The sequence below is a fragment of the Crocodylus porosus genome, unplaced genomic scaffold (assembly GCF_001723895.1).
Source record: "Crocodylus porosus isolate Cpor-Errol unplaced genomic scaffold, CroPor_comp1, whole genome shotgun sequence".
NCBI classification, from domain to species: Eukaryota; Metazoa; Chordata; order Crocodylia; family Crocodylidae; genus Crocodylus; species Crocodylus porosus.
The window spans coordinates 66,763,216-66,778,093 of record NW_017728948.1 but is presented as its reverse complement, the minus strand read 5'-3'; the positions used below and the strand labels follow the sequence as shown (position 1 = coordinate 66,778,093).

Below are 14,878 nucleotides of genomic sequence, written 5' to 3'. Positions count from 1 at the left end.
TGACTTGAATAAACTGGAGAAACTGTCCACAGTCCATCAGATAAAATTCAGGAAGGACGTGTCTAATCTTACATTTTGGGCAGAATAATAATGTGGACAAATACAAAGTAAGAGTGACTGACTAGGCTGCAGTACTGCAGAGAAGGACCTGGGGATTACAGTAGACCATAAGCGGAATATGAGCCAACAGTGTGCTCTTGTTGCCAAAAAAGCCAACAGCATACTGGGTTGTATGAATAGGAAGGTTACCTGCAAATCAAGGGAAGTGGTTCTTCTGCTCTATTCAGCAGCAGTGAGTCCTCATATGGAGTATTGTGTCCAGTTTTGGGCTGCACACTTCAAGAAAGATGCGACTAGATTGGAAAGGGTCAGTGAAAATCAACAAAAATGATTAGGAAGCATGACTTACAAGAAAAGGCTGAAAGAACAAGGGTTAGGTAGTCTAGAGAAAAGGAGACTGAAAGGGAATTTGATAATCTTCATATATCTGAATGGTGATTACGGAGAAGTTGGAGATGTCCCTTATGGTCACAGAGAAAAGGCTAAGACTAGGAGTAGTGGCCTAAAGCTGCAGCAGAAGAAATTTGGATTAGAAATTAGAAGGAGCTTTCTGACTGTGAAGGTAGTTAAACATTGGAATAGATGTCCTAGAGAAGATGCCTCTCCATCCCTGGAAATTTTTAAGAGCAGGTTAGACAAACACTTGGCTAATATGGTTTAGTCAGCTCCCTTGAGCAAAGGGCTAGACTAGATGACTTACTGAGGTCCCTTCCAGCTTTACTTTCTTATGATCCTATGTTAGGAATAAATATTCCTAACAGGAGTACATAGGGTTTCGTCAGAATATATACTGGGAAACTGTGTTGTGAAATATATATTTCTTGGCTGAAATGTTCAACTTAAAAATATACATATTAGAAAACTGTTACAAAAGATTTTCTGCATCTCTCTGTCCATTTTTGACAAGCTTTCCTCACTGATATACATTGGAACATTCCCCACTATTAATGCAAATTACACAGTTCCACTTCATGATTTTCCTTCCACTTAGTAACTTTCAGACATATGTTTCTGCTACATGCTGAAAAAAATGACAGCTTTTTTGTATTTTGGTTTTTGCCTCACATGCAGCAGATGCAGCTGAACAGCTGGGAAAGAATGTGAAATTAGTTGAAAGGTTGGTGGAATGGTGTGAAGCCAAAGACCATGCAGGTGTGATGGGAGAATCCAACAGACTGCTTTCTGCACTGATACGACACAGCAAATCAAAAGTAAGTTACTGGTGAAAAGTCACCTGGAAAGGCATTAAAAAGTCATGCTGGGCCTTGTCTTAGGAAATATAGGTCTTGACCCTGTTATCTAGCAAAGAAGTAGACTAAGTGCACCTCAGCAGATGTCAGCCACAGCAGAGTAACTGCTGTGGTCATGGCCATATAACATGGATGAAAGAGAAGAATGAGAGAGAGACCAGGGAGCCTTCAGCCTTTGGATTATCTGCCTGAATCTTGTTTAGATCTATTTTGACTTAATAGTCACTGTCTGATGGCTTTTTAATGTGACCTGTATGAAGTGAACCAGTGAAAAACTCAATATACCAGAAGTCATCACTGCTTTTAGCATTTTTTGGTATAGCTGGCAAAGAAACTACCTTGCATCTCTTAACCTTGTTCAGCTGGGCTTGCTGCTAAGTCATTTGGATTGAAAAACACTGGAGCAAGATGCCTGGCTAACTCCTAGGCTCCACCCCTGTGATGGAAAGTAGAGTTTGGCTCCAGGTCTGTCTGTCAGAAATAAGCACCAGGTTTAAACATATATCCTAATTCTCTGATTTCTTTAAATACTGTATTTCACAGAAATATTTTTTAAAAAGCTGAGAGATCCAAATGCCTCCTCCCAGGTTAGGTCTAGGTTTGTAGGGTCAAGCTTTGACCTACCTTTGTGCTGTAAATCTGAGATTGCTAGAGCATGTCTATACATGCAGTTCATGTGCAGCAGTATACTCTGGCACACATCGTGCCAGAGTGTATTGCTCCTGGGCGCTATGTTTGAACATGTGCCCAGGACTACAGCACACTGAGCTGAGTTGGAACAGCCCCGGCTGACAGGGAGCCCTGGGGGTCAGCCAGCTCAACATGCTCTAGAGAAGCTGCCTGGACCACAAGGGTGCTTCAGTGTGTGGGCTAGCCCCCACACTGAAGCACCCTCATGCCCCAGCCTGCCCCATCAGCATCTACATGTGCATTGTTGCAGAGTAAAAAGCTCTGCTGTAGGATAGAACTTGTATTTACAAGTACTAACCTATGACGAGTTAATTAGTTTACTTTGTCCAATGACACTAATCAAAATCTGTTGTATGGAAGAGTATAAAGACACTGGACAAAAGAATTTCATCAGTGTCAGTGAAAAAAAGGAAAAATGGCTTAATAAAAAATGTACAGAGATAGAAAAACAGAAGGTTAAAGATGTTACATCAATGTATAGGAATATTAATGACCCCACAGGCAAAGGAGGATGTACTGCTAGGGGATGTATAAAAGCCAAGAATGGTGATGTAATTATGGAATAAGAACAGGTATTGAAAAAATGGACAGAGTATACTGAAGAGTTATTCCACAACAGTCTAGAAGAAAATCCATCTTAAGAACATGGATGGTTTGAAAATTTAGTCAGAAGTACAAACAGTTATCAACTGAACGAAAACCAATAAAGCTACAGAATATAGACTAGGAAAGTTAACAACTGTTATCAATGAGATTTATGAATGTGGAAAAATACCTGAGGACCTCAGTAAATCAATCTTCATTGTGCTCCCCAAAAGACCTGAAGCCATTGAATGTGAACCTCATCGAACCATCAGTTTAATAAGCCATGTGAGAAAGATCCTATTAAAGGTGATGATGTTGAGAGCTGGAAGTACAAAGAGACAGGAGACTATGAAAGTTCAATGTAGTTTTGTTGAAGATTGAGATACAAGAAATACTACCTTCATAGTACAAATGCTTTTGGAGAAGGCAATAGAAATGAGGAAAGACCTTTTCTTGTGTTTTATTGATCATACCAAAGCTTGATAGAGTCAAGCATGAGGAGTTAATGAAAATATTGAAAGAATTGGATATTGATGGTAAAGACTTGAGAATTTTAAGAAACCTTTATTGGGACCAAACTGCAGCAGTGAAGATAGAAAATTAACTAAGTGATTTCATTCAAATTAAGAGAGGCGTGAGGCAAGTCTGTGTTTTTTCACCTGACTCATTCAACTTTTACAGTGAGAAAATACTGAGGGAGATTGAGGATTTACCAGGGCTGATCCTTGGTGGACAGAATTTGGAAAACTTGCATTATGCTGATGACACAGTCTTAATAGCTGATTCAGAAGAGAATTGTAGATAAAACTGTTAGTAGAAGTGAGAAGAAGGTTTAAGGTATCAACTGTAGAAAAACAATGCATAGTAATTACAAAGAAGATCATTCCTGTATGCAACATCAAAGTGGAAAAGAAACAGATAAGGCAGGTCAATAAATGTAACTATTTGGGAAGCTGGATAACATTAGATAGTAAACATGAACATGAAATAAAACAGAGAACACTGATGGCAAAAGACACATTTCTGAAAATTCAAAAGATATTGACAAATAGTAAAATTTCTGTGGGGATGAAATTAAGAGTTTTGGATTACTATGTTATACCAGTCCTCATATATGCATCAGAATGCTAGACAGTATGCCAAGTATGGAAATGAAAATTGAAGCAAGCAAGATGTGGTTCTTAAGGTGCATCTTGAAGGTATGTTAGACAAATCACACTTCAAATAAAGATACTTTGATAAGAGCAGGCTGCAAGAAGAATTTCAGAAAGAGACTGTTGGAGTTTCTCGACACATGAGGAAAGAGGAACTTGAAAGTCTGGTCATAACTGAAAAGATTGATGGAAGGAGAGAATGTGGAAGACAGAGGTTGACTTATGTCGAGAGTCTATCTAAATGGATGAACATGTTGACACTGGAAATTCTGTATGCCTCGAAGAGAAGAGATCTGTGGAAGACCATGGTCACCAATGGTCTGTTTGTATATGGTACCTAAAGAGAGAGAGAATGACACTGCACATATAGACACGTAGACATCCCCCCAAAGGCCAAGTTGCTCTCAATTTCACTAAGGTAAATCCAGAATAATACCCTATGGTATCTGTGACTTGCATGTGTCTACACATGTGCTTTAATGGACAGTGGCTTATTTTACTGCACATTAAAGCATTACATAAGAAACCAAGCAATTACACCAATGCACAGTAAAATAGGCTGCACATTAAGGGCACCTAAAAATGTATGCTTTTGGTACTGCATATTAGGGAAACCTAATGCACATTTATTTTGTACCTCATATGAGAGGTACTAAATTTAATGTGCATTAGGAAAAGCACATTAATGCACGTATAGACACACCCGTTAATGCCAGAGTACTGAGATCAGAAGGAACCTGCCTTCTCTCCTCCCTCCCTGTTTTATAAGTATTTCAGTTGAGTCGTTGTAAGAGTTACAAGGTTATTGGGGTGGTTAGAAACAAAAAGCAATTGTTCATTCTAAATATTTCCTCATAGAAGTTGTACTTGGGTATATTCAAAGCATACAGATAACACTAGGTGTCAGTGTAGTCTAGCATGCTTATCACTTTGGTATCACTACAGATTGCTTTCAAAATTATAAATGGCCAGAATCTGCAATCCTTACTCAATGGAGTAGCCTCACTGGAACAAACAAAGTTAATGGGTACAGCAAGAGTTATTTCTTCTTACGTTAGCCGTGTATTTTTCCCCACTCATTCAGTGCGATTAACTCCACCGTAGGTTAGTACTTGTATATATATGTACTATCCTGCAGTGGAGTTTTGTTTTTTTTTACTCTGCAGCAGCACACATGTAGGCACTGATGGGGCAGGCTGAGCAGGCTAGCTTCCACACTCAAGCACCCTCATACTCCAGCTAGCCCTTCTGCAGCACGTTGAGCTGGGTTGGAACAAAGCCTGGGCTGGCAGGCTGACCCCCAGGGCCCTCTGCCAGTCAGAGCTGCTCTGATTTGACCCAGCTCGTGTAAATGTGGCACCTGGGAGCAATAAACTCTAGCACAATATGCGCCAGAATTTATGGCTGCACACTAATAGCACATATAGACATACCTACTGACATGCCTGGGCTGTGACCACACACATATTATAGACATACCCTGCCTGTCCTAAAGGTTCTCATTGAGCAACTTCAATAAACAAGCAAAGAAGTTTCAGGCTTCCAGACTTACACTTGTATGAAGTTTGTTTTCTCGCACGCAAAATTTCATTGCATAATCCATGCAAGCATTGGAATGTGAATCAATATAAGCATAAAAGCATAAGTATTAGCTAATGGGTTTGGCTTATGTTTGGAGCTAGGAAAAGGAAATAGAGAAGGTTTGTATTTTATTCCATGCCTGTCATTACATTTCACTCAATCATCCTATTCAAAGGACTGAAGTAGCAAATCACATTCTCATTTAAAAGACAAAGCTACATTTTTAAATATGATACTTCATTTGCACCTGCAAAATGGGAACAAATATGCAGTTGCCTATGCAGAGGCCTATCAGCATGCAAGTTATCTGATTTTCAGGCAAATATTTTGCAGATGCAATTTGCACAAAAGCGGTAAGAACAGTTGGCATTTAATTTAACTAGCTTCTTTCCTGCTCCCAGATGCTTGAAAATAGAGTCATTAGTGTTCGCTTCAGGGGAAGCACATAATGTTTTGAATTCTCAGCTCCTATAAAAATTAGGTAACTAAAAACTAAATATTCAGTTCAGTAAAAGACAGATAGACACAAGAACCCTTTGCCCATTATTTTATCACAAAAATAAGGTTGGGCCAAGTTGGTACCGAAAAGTGTAGACAAAGGCCATGTCTACACAAGTGGTGGACTGCACAATTGTTACTTATGCAAGTACTAATCGACTGTGCAGTAACCGGCATTACTGTACAGTACCATCCCTGCACAGTTTTTTTCCAATGGTACCACGCAGTAGCTCATTACTACTGGCAAAAATTGTGTAGCAATGAGCTACTGCACCATAGCGTCTCATGTAGAGGCACCCAGGGTCTCTTTAAATAGTTATAGTAACTGCTTTAAGAGTATTTTATCCAGCTGACATTTTTGTTGCCTACATCTTGAGCAGGTTAGGCATTATACACAATAGGAAGATAATAGTAAAATTCTTGCTTTAGAACCACAGAAAATGCTTCAGGATCTTGTAACTGTCCATTATTTCTGGTTTCATATTTGTTGGCAGCTACCAAGGACATGCTTCAGTAGAAAACCATTCACTTCCTGCCAAGTCCTGAAAACTTTCCCTACTCTACAATTTCTGTTATTTAATAACTGGAATCCAAGACGGCCTCAATTCATTAAAAGTTCTGGGCAAAACTCCTGCAGGCCAGGACAGATTGGGTATTTGATAGTCAGAAATTGGATGCCAAGCTTACAAGTGGACTCTAGTTTTCCACTCAGAACGCAATAAAGGAAGACTGGGCTGATTCAGACAAGGCTTGTGCTGGGTCTCAATACCACAGCATAATGAAGAGAAAAGATTCATCTATGCACATTCGCTGACTTGAAGTGGTGCTGAGAGTTAGATGGAGAACAAATACTTTTAAAGCCAACTGATCCGTACGTGACAAAATAGTGTCTTATAGGGTGCCTGTAGATGTGTGGAGAGGTTGTTCTGATGCACTGCAATTACAGCATGTCAGAGCAGGCTCTATTAACCGAGTCTGCTGGAGCGTGCTAATCAGCAGCCTCCAGCAGCCCCCGTGTCTCGTGTATCAGCATTTCTGCACTTCAAGACGGTGGCGGGGGTGCTTTAACTTTCCCATCCTCCATGCTGAAGCTCAGGGACGCTGGTACACAAGACGCTGCAGGCACTGTAATTAGAGTGCTTTCACAGCTGCTCTAACTAAAGTGCCTCCCCCACAACCCCTGGAGCACATGTAAAAAAAAGCCCATAATGCCTAACTTGGAAAAGAGTAAGGAACAAATTTAACTAAATGTAGTGTAACTCAAACTTTTGATTAACCAGCTTGGTTGAACAGGTTACATTGGGAAATTACATATCAGTACAGAAATGTTTTATGCATACATGCATGTATATTTATGCACACATACATATGCACATGTGTAGAATGTATAGATACACACCTATATTTGCAGCAGATATTACAGCTAACATATTTAATGCTGTTTGTTGCATGTAATGCAAAACTTGTTCAGTTCTTTTATTTTTTTTTATTTTAGGATGTAATTAGGACCATTGTTCAGAGCGGTGGCATCAAGCATTTAGTTACTATGGCAACTAGCGAACATGTAATAATGCAAAATGAAGCTCTTGTTGCTCTGGCACTAATAGCAGCTCTGGAGTTAGGTGAGTATCCCAGGGATTAGGTCTTCATTGTTTTTTTGGTCTGTGCAAAAAATTCAGGGCAGGACGGAGCTGCCTCAGCGTTGCTACATGAGATTTAAGTTTAAGTTTGACTAGACCTTCACAAGCATGTCTATAAGTATATAGGCAGCAGGGCTATAGAAATAGTCTGACTGCATAGGTAAAATATAGCCTGTTGAATTCTTTTAAGAGATGTGTAAACTAAAGAGATCCCAAACTGAGCATGATTTTCAGTCACCACTAGGAATCGCAGGGCTGATCATTACAATAAAAATCACCCTTTTTTTCTGAAAACCGTGCATACACATGTTGCAGGGAAAGATAGGCAAGGAACCCTGCAATTTCATAATTATGCATGTCAAAGTGGCTGCTCTCTACAATCATTTTATTTAAGAGGGAAAGAAAAGTTTTTTTTAACCTGGGCAGGAGGTTAAAAATTGATATGCTAAAAGTTTTTTTAGTTACTTGGCTTTGCCTCAACTGGAATAGCCAAACTCTTTCCATAATAGATTAGTAAAAACTGCTTAGATAGGACATGAGGTACTTTCTGATGGAAGCAAAGGGGAATTCTGTACAATAGTGAGTACTGCATGTTAATGACTCTTACTGATTTTGTAGAGTTTCTCAGAAACAAATTTGGGAGAGAATTTCAGTTAAAAAATTGGTATGTTACATCATAGCCTGAGCTTATAACATTCACATTTCCTAGTGGTAAAAGAATTTTTAAATATGACTTTCGTTTCTCCTGTTTGTCCTGTTTTACTTGCCTATTGCAATTCATTCATTTTAGACGATGAATTCTATGGTCAACAATACTTACTTTTGTAATCAGCTTCAACTTTTGTTTTCATGCACCAGAAGAATAGGGTGTTCAGCTTCCAAATCCAAGAGAAAAATCAGATGGATAAGTAAATCATCAGCTTAAAAAAGAGGAAGAACATATTTATATTTATTTTAGGTCTTCTAATCCCTCTCCTTTTGTCTTCCAACATTTCTACATTTGGCACCTACACTATGTTGACAACATCCCTTTAAAAATGTATGCGCCCAGGTCCTAATCCTGTACTGACCACTTCTGATGGACCCCAAGTGTCCCCTATTATCTTAGATTTTAAGCTGATTTCTGTTTTGTTCAGGAATTTTTTTTTTTTTTTTTTAAGTATTCAAAGTCAGTTGTGGGTTTCACTAAAGAAGGATTGCAGGGATTGCCTTTCAGTGTTCAGACTGATGGGTGCATTTTCCATTAGGACACAAAATGCCTAAGTGTATCATTAAATTCCTTAAGTGTTCATTAATTGAAATTAAACTAACTTACAATTACTTAGCAAAAACTGGCACTCAGCATGACAACATTCAGTATATATTTCAGTTTTGCTGCAAACGAAGCCCTAATATTACAGTGGAAGAGAGAAACTGCATCAGTAAGTGGCCAGAAGCAATCCAACAAAATGACTCTGGCTCTTTGATTTATACTTTTCACTTGTTTGTATTTCAGTCACTGCCGAGAAAGATATTGAAAATGCTCAGTTAGTCCAGATCCTACACAGACTGCTCTCAGATGAGAGGAGTGCGCCAGAAATCAAGTACAATTCCATGGTGCTGATCTGTGCCCTCATGGGATCTGGTGAGTATTTATAAGGAGTTTCTGCTGGGTGCTTCTGAACTTCCACTGACTTAGTGGGAGCTCAGGGGCAGGCAGCCACCTTGGGAGCAAAGTGGGTCTACGCAGGCACACAGGGAGGCTTTCACTTTTAATGCTTTGTTTCTTGTTATATGCGTGGTGGACAGACACGCAAGTCTTCTGTGGCCCCCAGCTGGAGCAGTTCAAAATTGCTGCAGTGGCATGGAGGCAGTACATGTGCTCTCTAGCAAAGGAAACATAGCAGGGGGTTGTTCAGTCTTGTGCTCCCCTTCAGCTCCCTGCAATGGAGGGAGGGGGAGTAGGGGTGGCACAGAGTGAAGGGAACTGTCAGCATCTGCTCTGCTGTGCACTCAGCCTCCAGTCTCCTGGCTCTCAGAGATTCAAGAAACAACTGTGTTCAGCCCTAGAGCTGGAGAGAACAATTCCGGGCATGGCCCACCTCCAGAAACCTGATAGCTTACTTCCTCTTGCCCGTCCCCTCCTGCTAGATGTAGACCAACACACAGGGAGTCCTGCTCTGAAAGCTTGGCTATCCACCTGATTCTTCCTTCTCCCCCATGGGTGCCAGGGGATGAGGGTGGACGAGTTAGAGCACTGTGGGTTGCCAGAGGACCAAGCAACCTCATTGCACTCCACATGTAACAGAAAGTACTTCATTTTAAGCACTTCCAAATAGTTTTGTTTCTTCCAGTTATTTTTGGAGAATTTTTCCCATTGCAACACTTCATAGGGCACTTACCCTTTGAAATGCTTTAGATATCATGTCTATATAGCTTGACTCAGATCTTTTACCCTGGAAAGGTTCTAGATCATCCCAATTGGTAGGGCCCACTTGCCCTTGCCCAATGTTATCCAATCTATTTGACACCATGAAAAGGTGAACAGAACCTGCTCTAACCATCCTTGCAAACATGACATCTTTAAATATTCAGACTTTTGAATTACTGGCCAGTTTTTTTCAAAGCCCCATCAAGTCCTTCCTTATTTCATGAGTACCTGGTTAGAGGGAACTCTTATGCTCCTACGTGTTCATGATTTTGCTGCCAGTGAGTGAACAGGCTCTTGAAGTCATTTTAAAATACCCATAAAATAGAATAACTGAAGGAAAGAAACATGTAGTTTCTTTGGCCAGTGGTCTCAGAAAGTGCATCTAGATGAGCGCAGTCGTGTGGTGTGTGACGCTGCAAAGCACAGTCCAGTTTTCTCCACACCGCAAGGGTGCGCTGGCTGAGTGTGTGCTGCACCTGGGTTTTTTCGACTCCTGGATATCCCCGGGTCAAATAAATAAATAAAACACGGGGAAAAAATGAGCACCATGTGCTCGGCCAGCATACGCTGCTGAAAAGTGGAGCCAGGCCAGAGCCACATTTTGCTGCCAGTCAGGCTTTGTGTGGCAGAATCGGTGTGGCTGCAGCCCTGGGAGGCCCCCAGGACCCCAGGTAAGGCTGCTGGAGCCAGCCCAGTGCTGGCCTCAGCCTCCCCTACCCCACCTAGGGCAACATGCTGTCCACCAAAGCGCACACAGCATATTTCCCAGAGAGAAGTGGTGGCACAAGGTGTGCCGCCACTACGTGTCCCCAGGGAACCAAATGTCCATGCACATCTGGGTGCACCTAGAGAGGCTAAAAATATTTTTGTCATACTGTTCTGGGCATTTAATTCTTGATCAGTTATTTTTTCTACAACAGATGCTGTTATCACTACACTTTGTTATGGTAAATTTGACATTCTGTTTAGCTTCTCAGTACCAGCAGTTATGTATTACCAGTGAAATAAATATTCCTTGCCAGCTGGAAACTGCTGTTGTAGTGGAACTAGTGTGTTGAAAGAGGAAAGAATGATGAGCCTGGGAAATGTAAATGTGTAACCTAAAGAATCAAAAAAGACAGAGCACTCATGGATAATACTTGTGGCCGTGTGCAAGGGCCACAAGGCTCACAGGAGTCTGAGTGTTAAAGCAGTTCTGCCAGTGGAAATAAGTTCCTAAGTCATTTTGGTAACATCTGCTTATACATAGTGATATCCTAGCAGCAGGAGGAGGAGGATAGAGAATGCTTCCACAGTAGAATGCCCTGGATCTGAGAAGCCGCTTCACTGAAAATGTTCAGGGGTTGAAGGGTCTCAGAGGCCCAGCGCTGGCTCACTGCTTTTATATAGTAGGGGCTACAGTGTCCAAGATCATTGGAAACTGGCGTACAGGAAATAAAGAAGGAAAAGAAATATCACAGAAGACTTGCCGCAAGGAAAAGATAGTCGTAGCATACAACGTAGCTAATTTTGAAACAGAGGTTCATATTTCTCACGAGCATCTCAGAGCTTAATCAAACTGGTGGCACCTCAGGGTTAGGGGGTGGGGGGCAGAGCTATTTGGACTGTATTGCTGAGTAGGTTGCACTTTTCCCTTCCCCTGCCAAAAATTGATGAACTGCTGTAGGTACTTTTCCAATGCCTGCAGTACAGATCTTCAGTAATTTCAGCAGAATTCATTCTGTTAAAAAATACTAAATATTAAAAAATTAAAAATTGCTGCTCTGAGCTTGTAGCACAGTGATTCTCAACCAGTGTGTCTTGAGATCCTTTCAAGAGTGCTTCAGGGTGCCACTGTTAGGTGTATGGACATGATTCACAAGATAAGCCCAGAGTTTTTAAATAGGAATCCATAATTTCAAGAACGGTCTGACCTGCTGTGGTCTTTCTGAGTTCTTTTCAATAAAAGAATTGCTGTATTATTTTTCTGTAGTCAAAAAGGAGTGAAAACTAAGCTGGCATTTTTTGAGGGCTGCTTTGAGTCTAACAAGTTTGAGCCACTGCTGTAGTGCTTTCAGTTTGCATAAATGCACTTTTTAGCCACTTTAAAAGGGGAGGGAGAGCTCATGCTCAGGAGTACTCATCAGCTGTTTTACTGCAGCTATTTTGTCTGCATGAGCCTGTAGGCCAGATTGAATAGCTGCCTACTCACACAGGCCTAATAAGCTGTTACAATGTGACTATTTAATTTACCATATACTTCAGGGATGAAGCATAGCCGCTCCACCTTTAACTCTGCTTCATCCAGAGTCAATGTTAGTGCAGCTTAGCTGGCTTGTGTCACTACAACTTCACAGGCTTTGTGGCCTCAGCAGGGGCTAGCATCCCTGCAGTTTTCATCCACCTGTGGCGTAACAGACGTAAATGAGTTTTTCTTTCAAGGATTTGGGGCGCAGTTCCCCCCAAAGCCCTGCACCGATCTTCTTGAAACTTGGCAGGCTTCGTTATAGATATTTCATTGATTCCCCATTATACCCTATGGCCAGGGCTCCAAAGCGCTTCGGAAGCTCTGAACCACTTTGGAAAGCCTAACGAAGCCAGCACTTCGATCCGGACATGCTGCTTTGGACACCAAAGCGTCCAAAGTTTCTCTGGATTCGAAGCATGGTCTAAAGCTTCCAAGAGAAGTGGTGCTGGCCCCTACCCTGGGGGTCTTTAAGAGGAGGTTAGATGAACACCTTGCTGGGGTCGTTTGACCCCAGTACTCTTTCCTGCCATGGCAGGGGGTCGGACTAGATGATCTACTCAGGTCCCTTCCGACCCTAGAAACTATGAAGCTTCACGCAGCCCTACGACTTATATCAGTACCTTTTTGGCATCCATACAATTGTAGTTTATCTTAGTGGTAGTCAGACTCAAGGCACTCCCTCTGTTACTTATGTGAATTGAACGGTAGCCCATTTCAGAAACTAAACTGGACAGCACTTACCTCCTTATAGGGGAGCCAGGCAGTGGAGGGTCAGGGTTGGCCAGACAGGGAAAAGCCTGTACATGTGCTTTTCTGTTCATCTCCTTGTTTCTAGAGGCACCCTTCAAAGGATTTGGCATCACCCTGGTTGAGAATCACTGCTCTACCTATACTGGTCTCCATCTTTGGTTGCCTGCACAGCAGTATACAAAGCAGTCTTTGTTAGTACCCTGTATAAGGAGGAAGCAGCAGCTGTTTTAGATGGACCGAGGTGTTCACATGCTGTTCATTTTTTTAGATTTAGAAAATTCTTCAAACCTGAGTACAGACTGTTTTTTACATTACTATAACTGAAAACAAACGTGCCAACAAAGGGCTAACTCTCTCTATCCCCAGAAACACATCTCAGCCTCCACTCTGAAACCACCTTAGACAAAAATTAATTTCAATAGCTATACTGTACAGGGAGCCTGTAGGCTGATGGCCTGCTCACTGACTCTGTCAGGCCAGTTTAGGAAATAGTTACTGAAGATTCAAGAAGTTTTTTGCTAAAAATTCCAGCTATTTATTACCAGCACTAGTTTGAAGGCACTTCTGTCCGGTTTTTCAGCACTGCTAGGTACCTACAAGGTCATCTGAAGTCCCTGGGAGTTGTGTAAGCCAAACACCTTTCAAAATTAAGTCTTAGTGTTAATTCTGTGCCTCTCCCTCAGCTCAGGAAGTAGTTCTGACTCTGTGTGCGTCACATCAGGGTTATTACCAAGAAAAGAGTTTCATGCAGTCACCCAGGCTATTCTGTGCTCATCTGCCCTGCAATAGAAACCTGCCCTCCTGTTTAAGTCAGTACGGGATCTGTTAGCCATATCGCCTCAGTTCATCTCAGCTACAAGCATGGGACATAAGGAGAGAAAGCATCTCATTGGCAGCTCTGCGAAAGTTTAGATACATGCATGGAGATGTGCCCAGGGGACAGAATGTGAAACTTCCTTGCTTTTCTTTTCCAGAGCCCCTTCACAAGGAAGTGCAGAGCCTGTCGTTTCTAGAAGTTGTATCAAAACTCCGCAGCCATGAGAACAAGACTGTTGCCCAGCAGGCCTCACTTACAGAGCAGAGACTCGCAGTAGAAAGCTGAGGAAAGTCTCCAATTTCCACACAGTATCCCATCACAGATTTCACCTTCGTCCTCTGTCCTGCTGCCGCTCCTGCTATGTTTTCCACTGTATCACTTGTGCATGCGTGTAATGTTCCCCACACACATTGATGAACTGCTGTAGGTACTTGTCCAATAAGGTTTCTAAAATCCATAGGTGGTGTTAACATGAACCTGTCAAAAAAGTCTCCACCCATCACTGTTCTACTTGTATTCTTGTTGCTTGGGCCACATAGTAGAATGTGCATGTTGTAGTCCTATGATGATGTAAAAGTGGTACTACATGATGATTCTTTCCTCATACCCCTAACTGCATAATAATGTACTGCTAAATTAGGGATAATACAGGATGCAGCAAGTCCAGACTAGGGTATTGATTATAGAATTAAGTGGTAAATCTAGCTCCATTTTTGGTGCTTTGAAAACACAGGAATGACTTAAATGTATTGCTGCTCATTCACTGGTCTCACCTATTAATGTCAAACTCATGGTACCTAGAGGTAACAAATAAAAATTCCAGTGCGCGCTCACTTTATCCTGTTGTTTGTTTGCTCTTTTTTGTATTCAAATGCAGAATTAACAACAGTCCCATGCACTTGTGAAAGTTCCTCTTTAAGAAAGCCCATGTAGTGGTGGGCATAGAGCTGATGTAATGTTTGCTTTCAGGTCAAAGAAAAACAGAGGAAGCCATTTTAAACCACTGAAATCCATTTCTCTTGTCATTAGTGTGCACTCTGCAGGGATGGTTCAATAGTCATTTGGGCTTTCACCCTAGTGATTTATACTTTGCTAAGATTCTGGTCCTATAAAAGCACTCAGGCAGAAATCTGTCCTCCAAAAGCATTTACAAGGCTTGTGTTCCAGCAACTGTTCAGCAAGCAGTGCACGAAGAGCAGAAATGTTGCTTGAGAGA

General features: G+C 41.4%; 1 protein-coding gene across 5 annotated transcripts in view; it reads left to right on the top strand.

Moving 5' to 3' along the window:
- Window positions 1-14,500, top strand: part of RAP1GDS1 (Rap1 GTPase-GDP dissociation stimulator 1) — a 177,788-nt gene extending 163,288 nt beyond the window's left edge. For all 5 annotated transcript variants that reach the window (XM_019552914.1, XM_019552912.1, XM_019552913.1 and 2 more), the window contains 4 exons: window positions 1,132-1,271; window positions 7,314-7,440; window positions 8,954-9,082; window positions 13,820-14,500. In XM_019552914.1, the coding sequence (XP_019408459.1) occupies window positions 1,132-1,271; window positions 7,314-7,440; window positions 8,954-9,082; window positions 13,820-13,947 (524 nt within the window). In that variant the 3' untranslated portion in view covers window positions 13,948-14,500. The remainder of the gene's footprint in view (window positions 1-1,131; window positions 1,272-7,313; window positions 7,441-8,953; window positions 9,083-13,819) is intronic.
- Window positions 14,501-14,878: the final 378 nt, after the last annotated feature.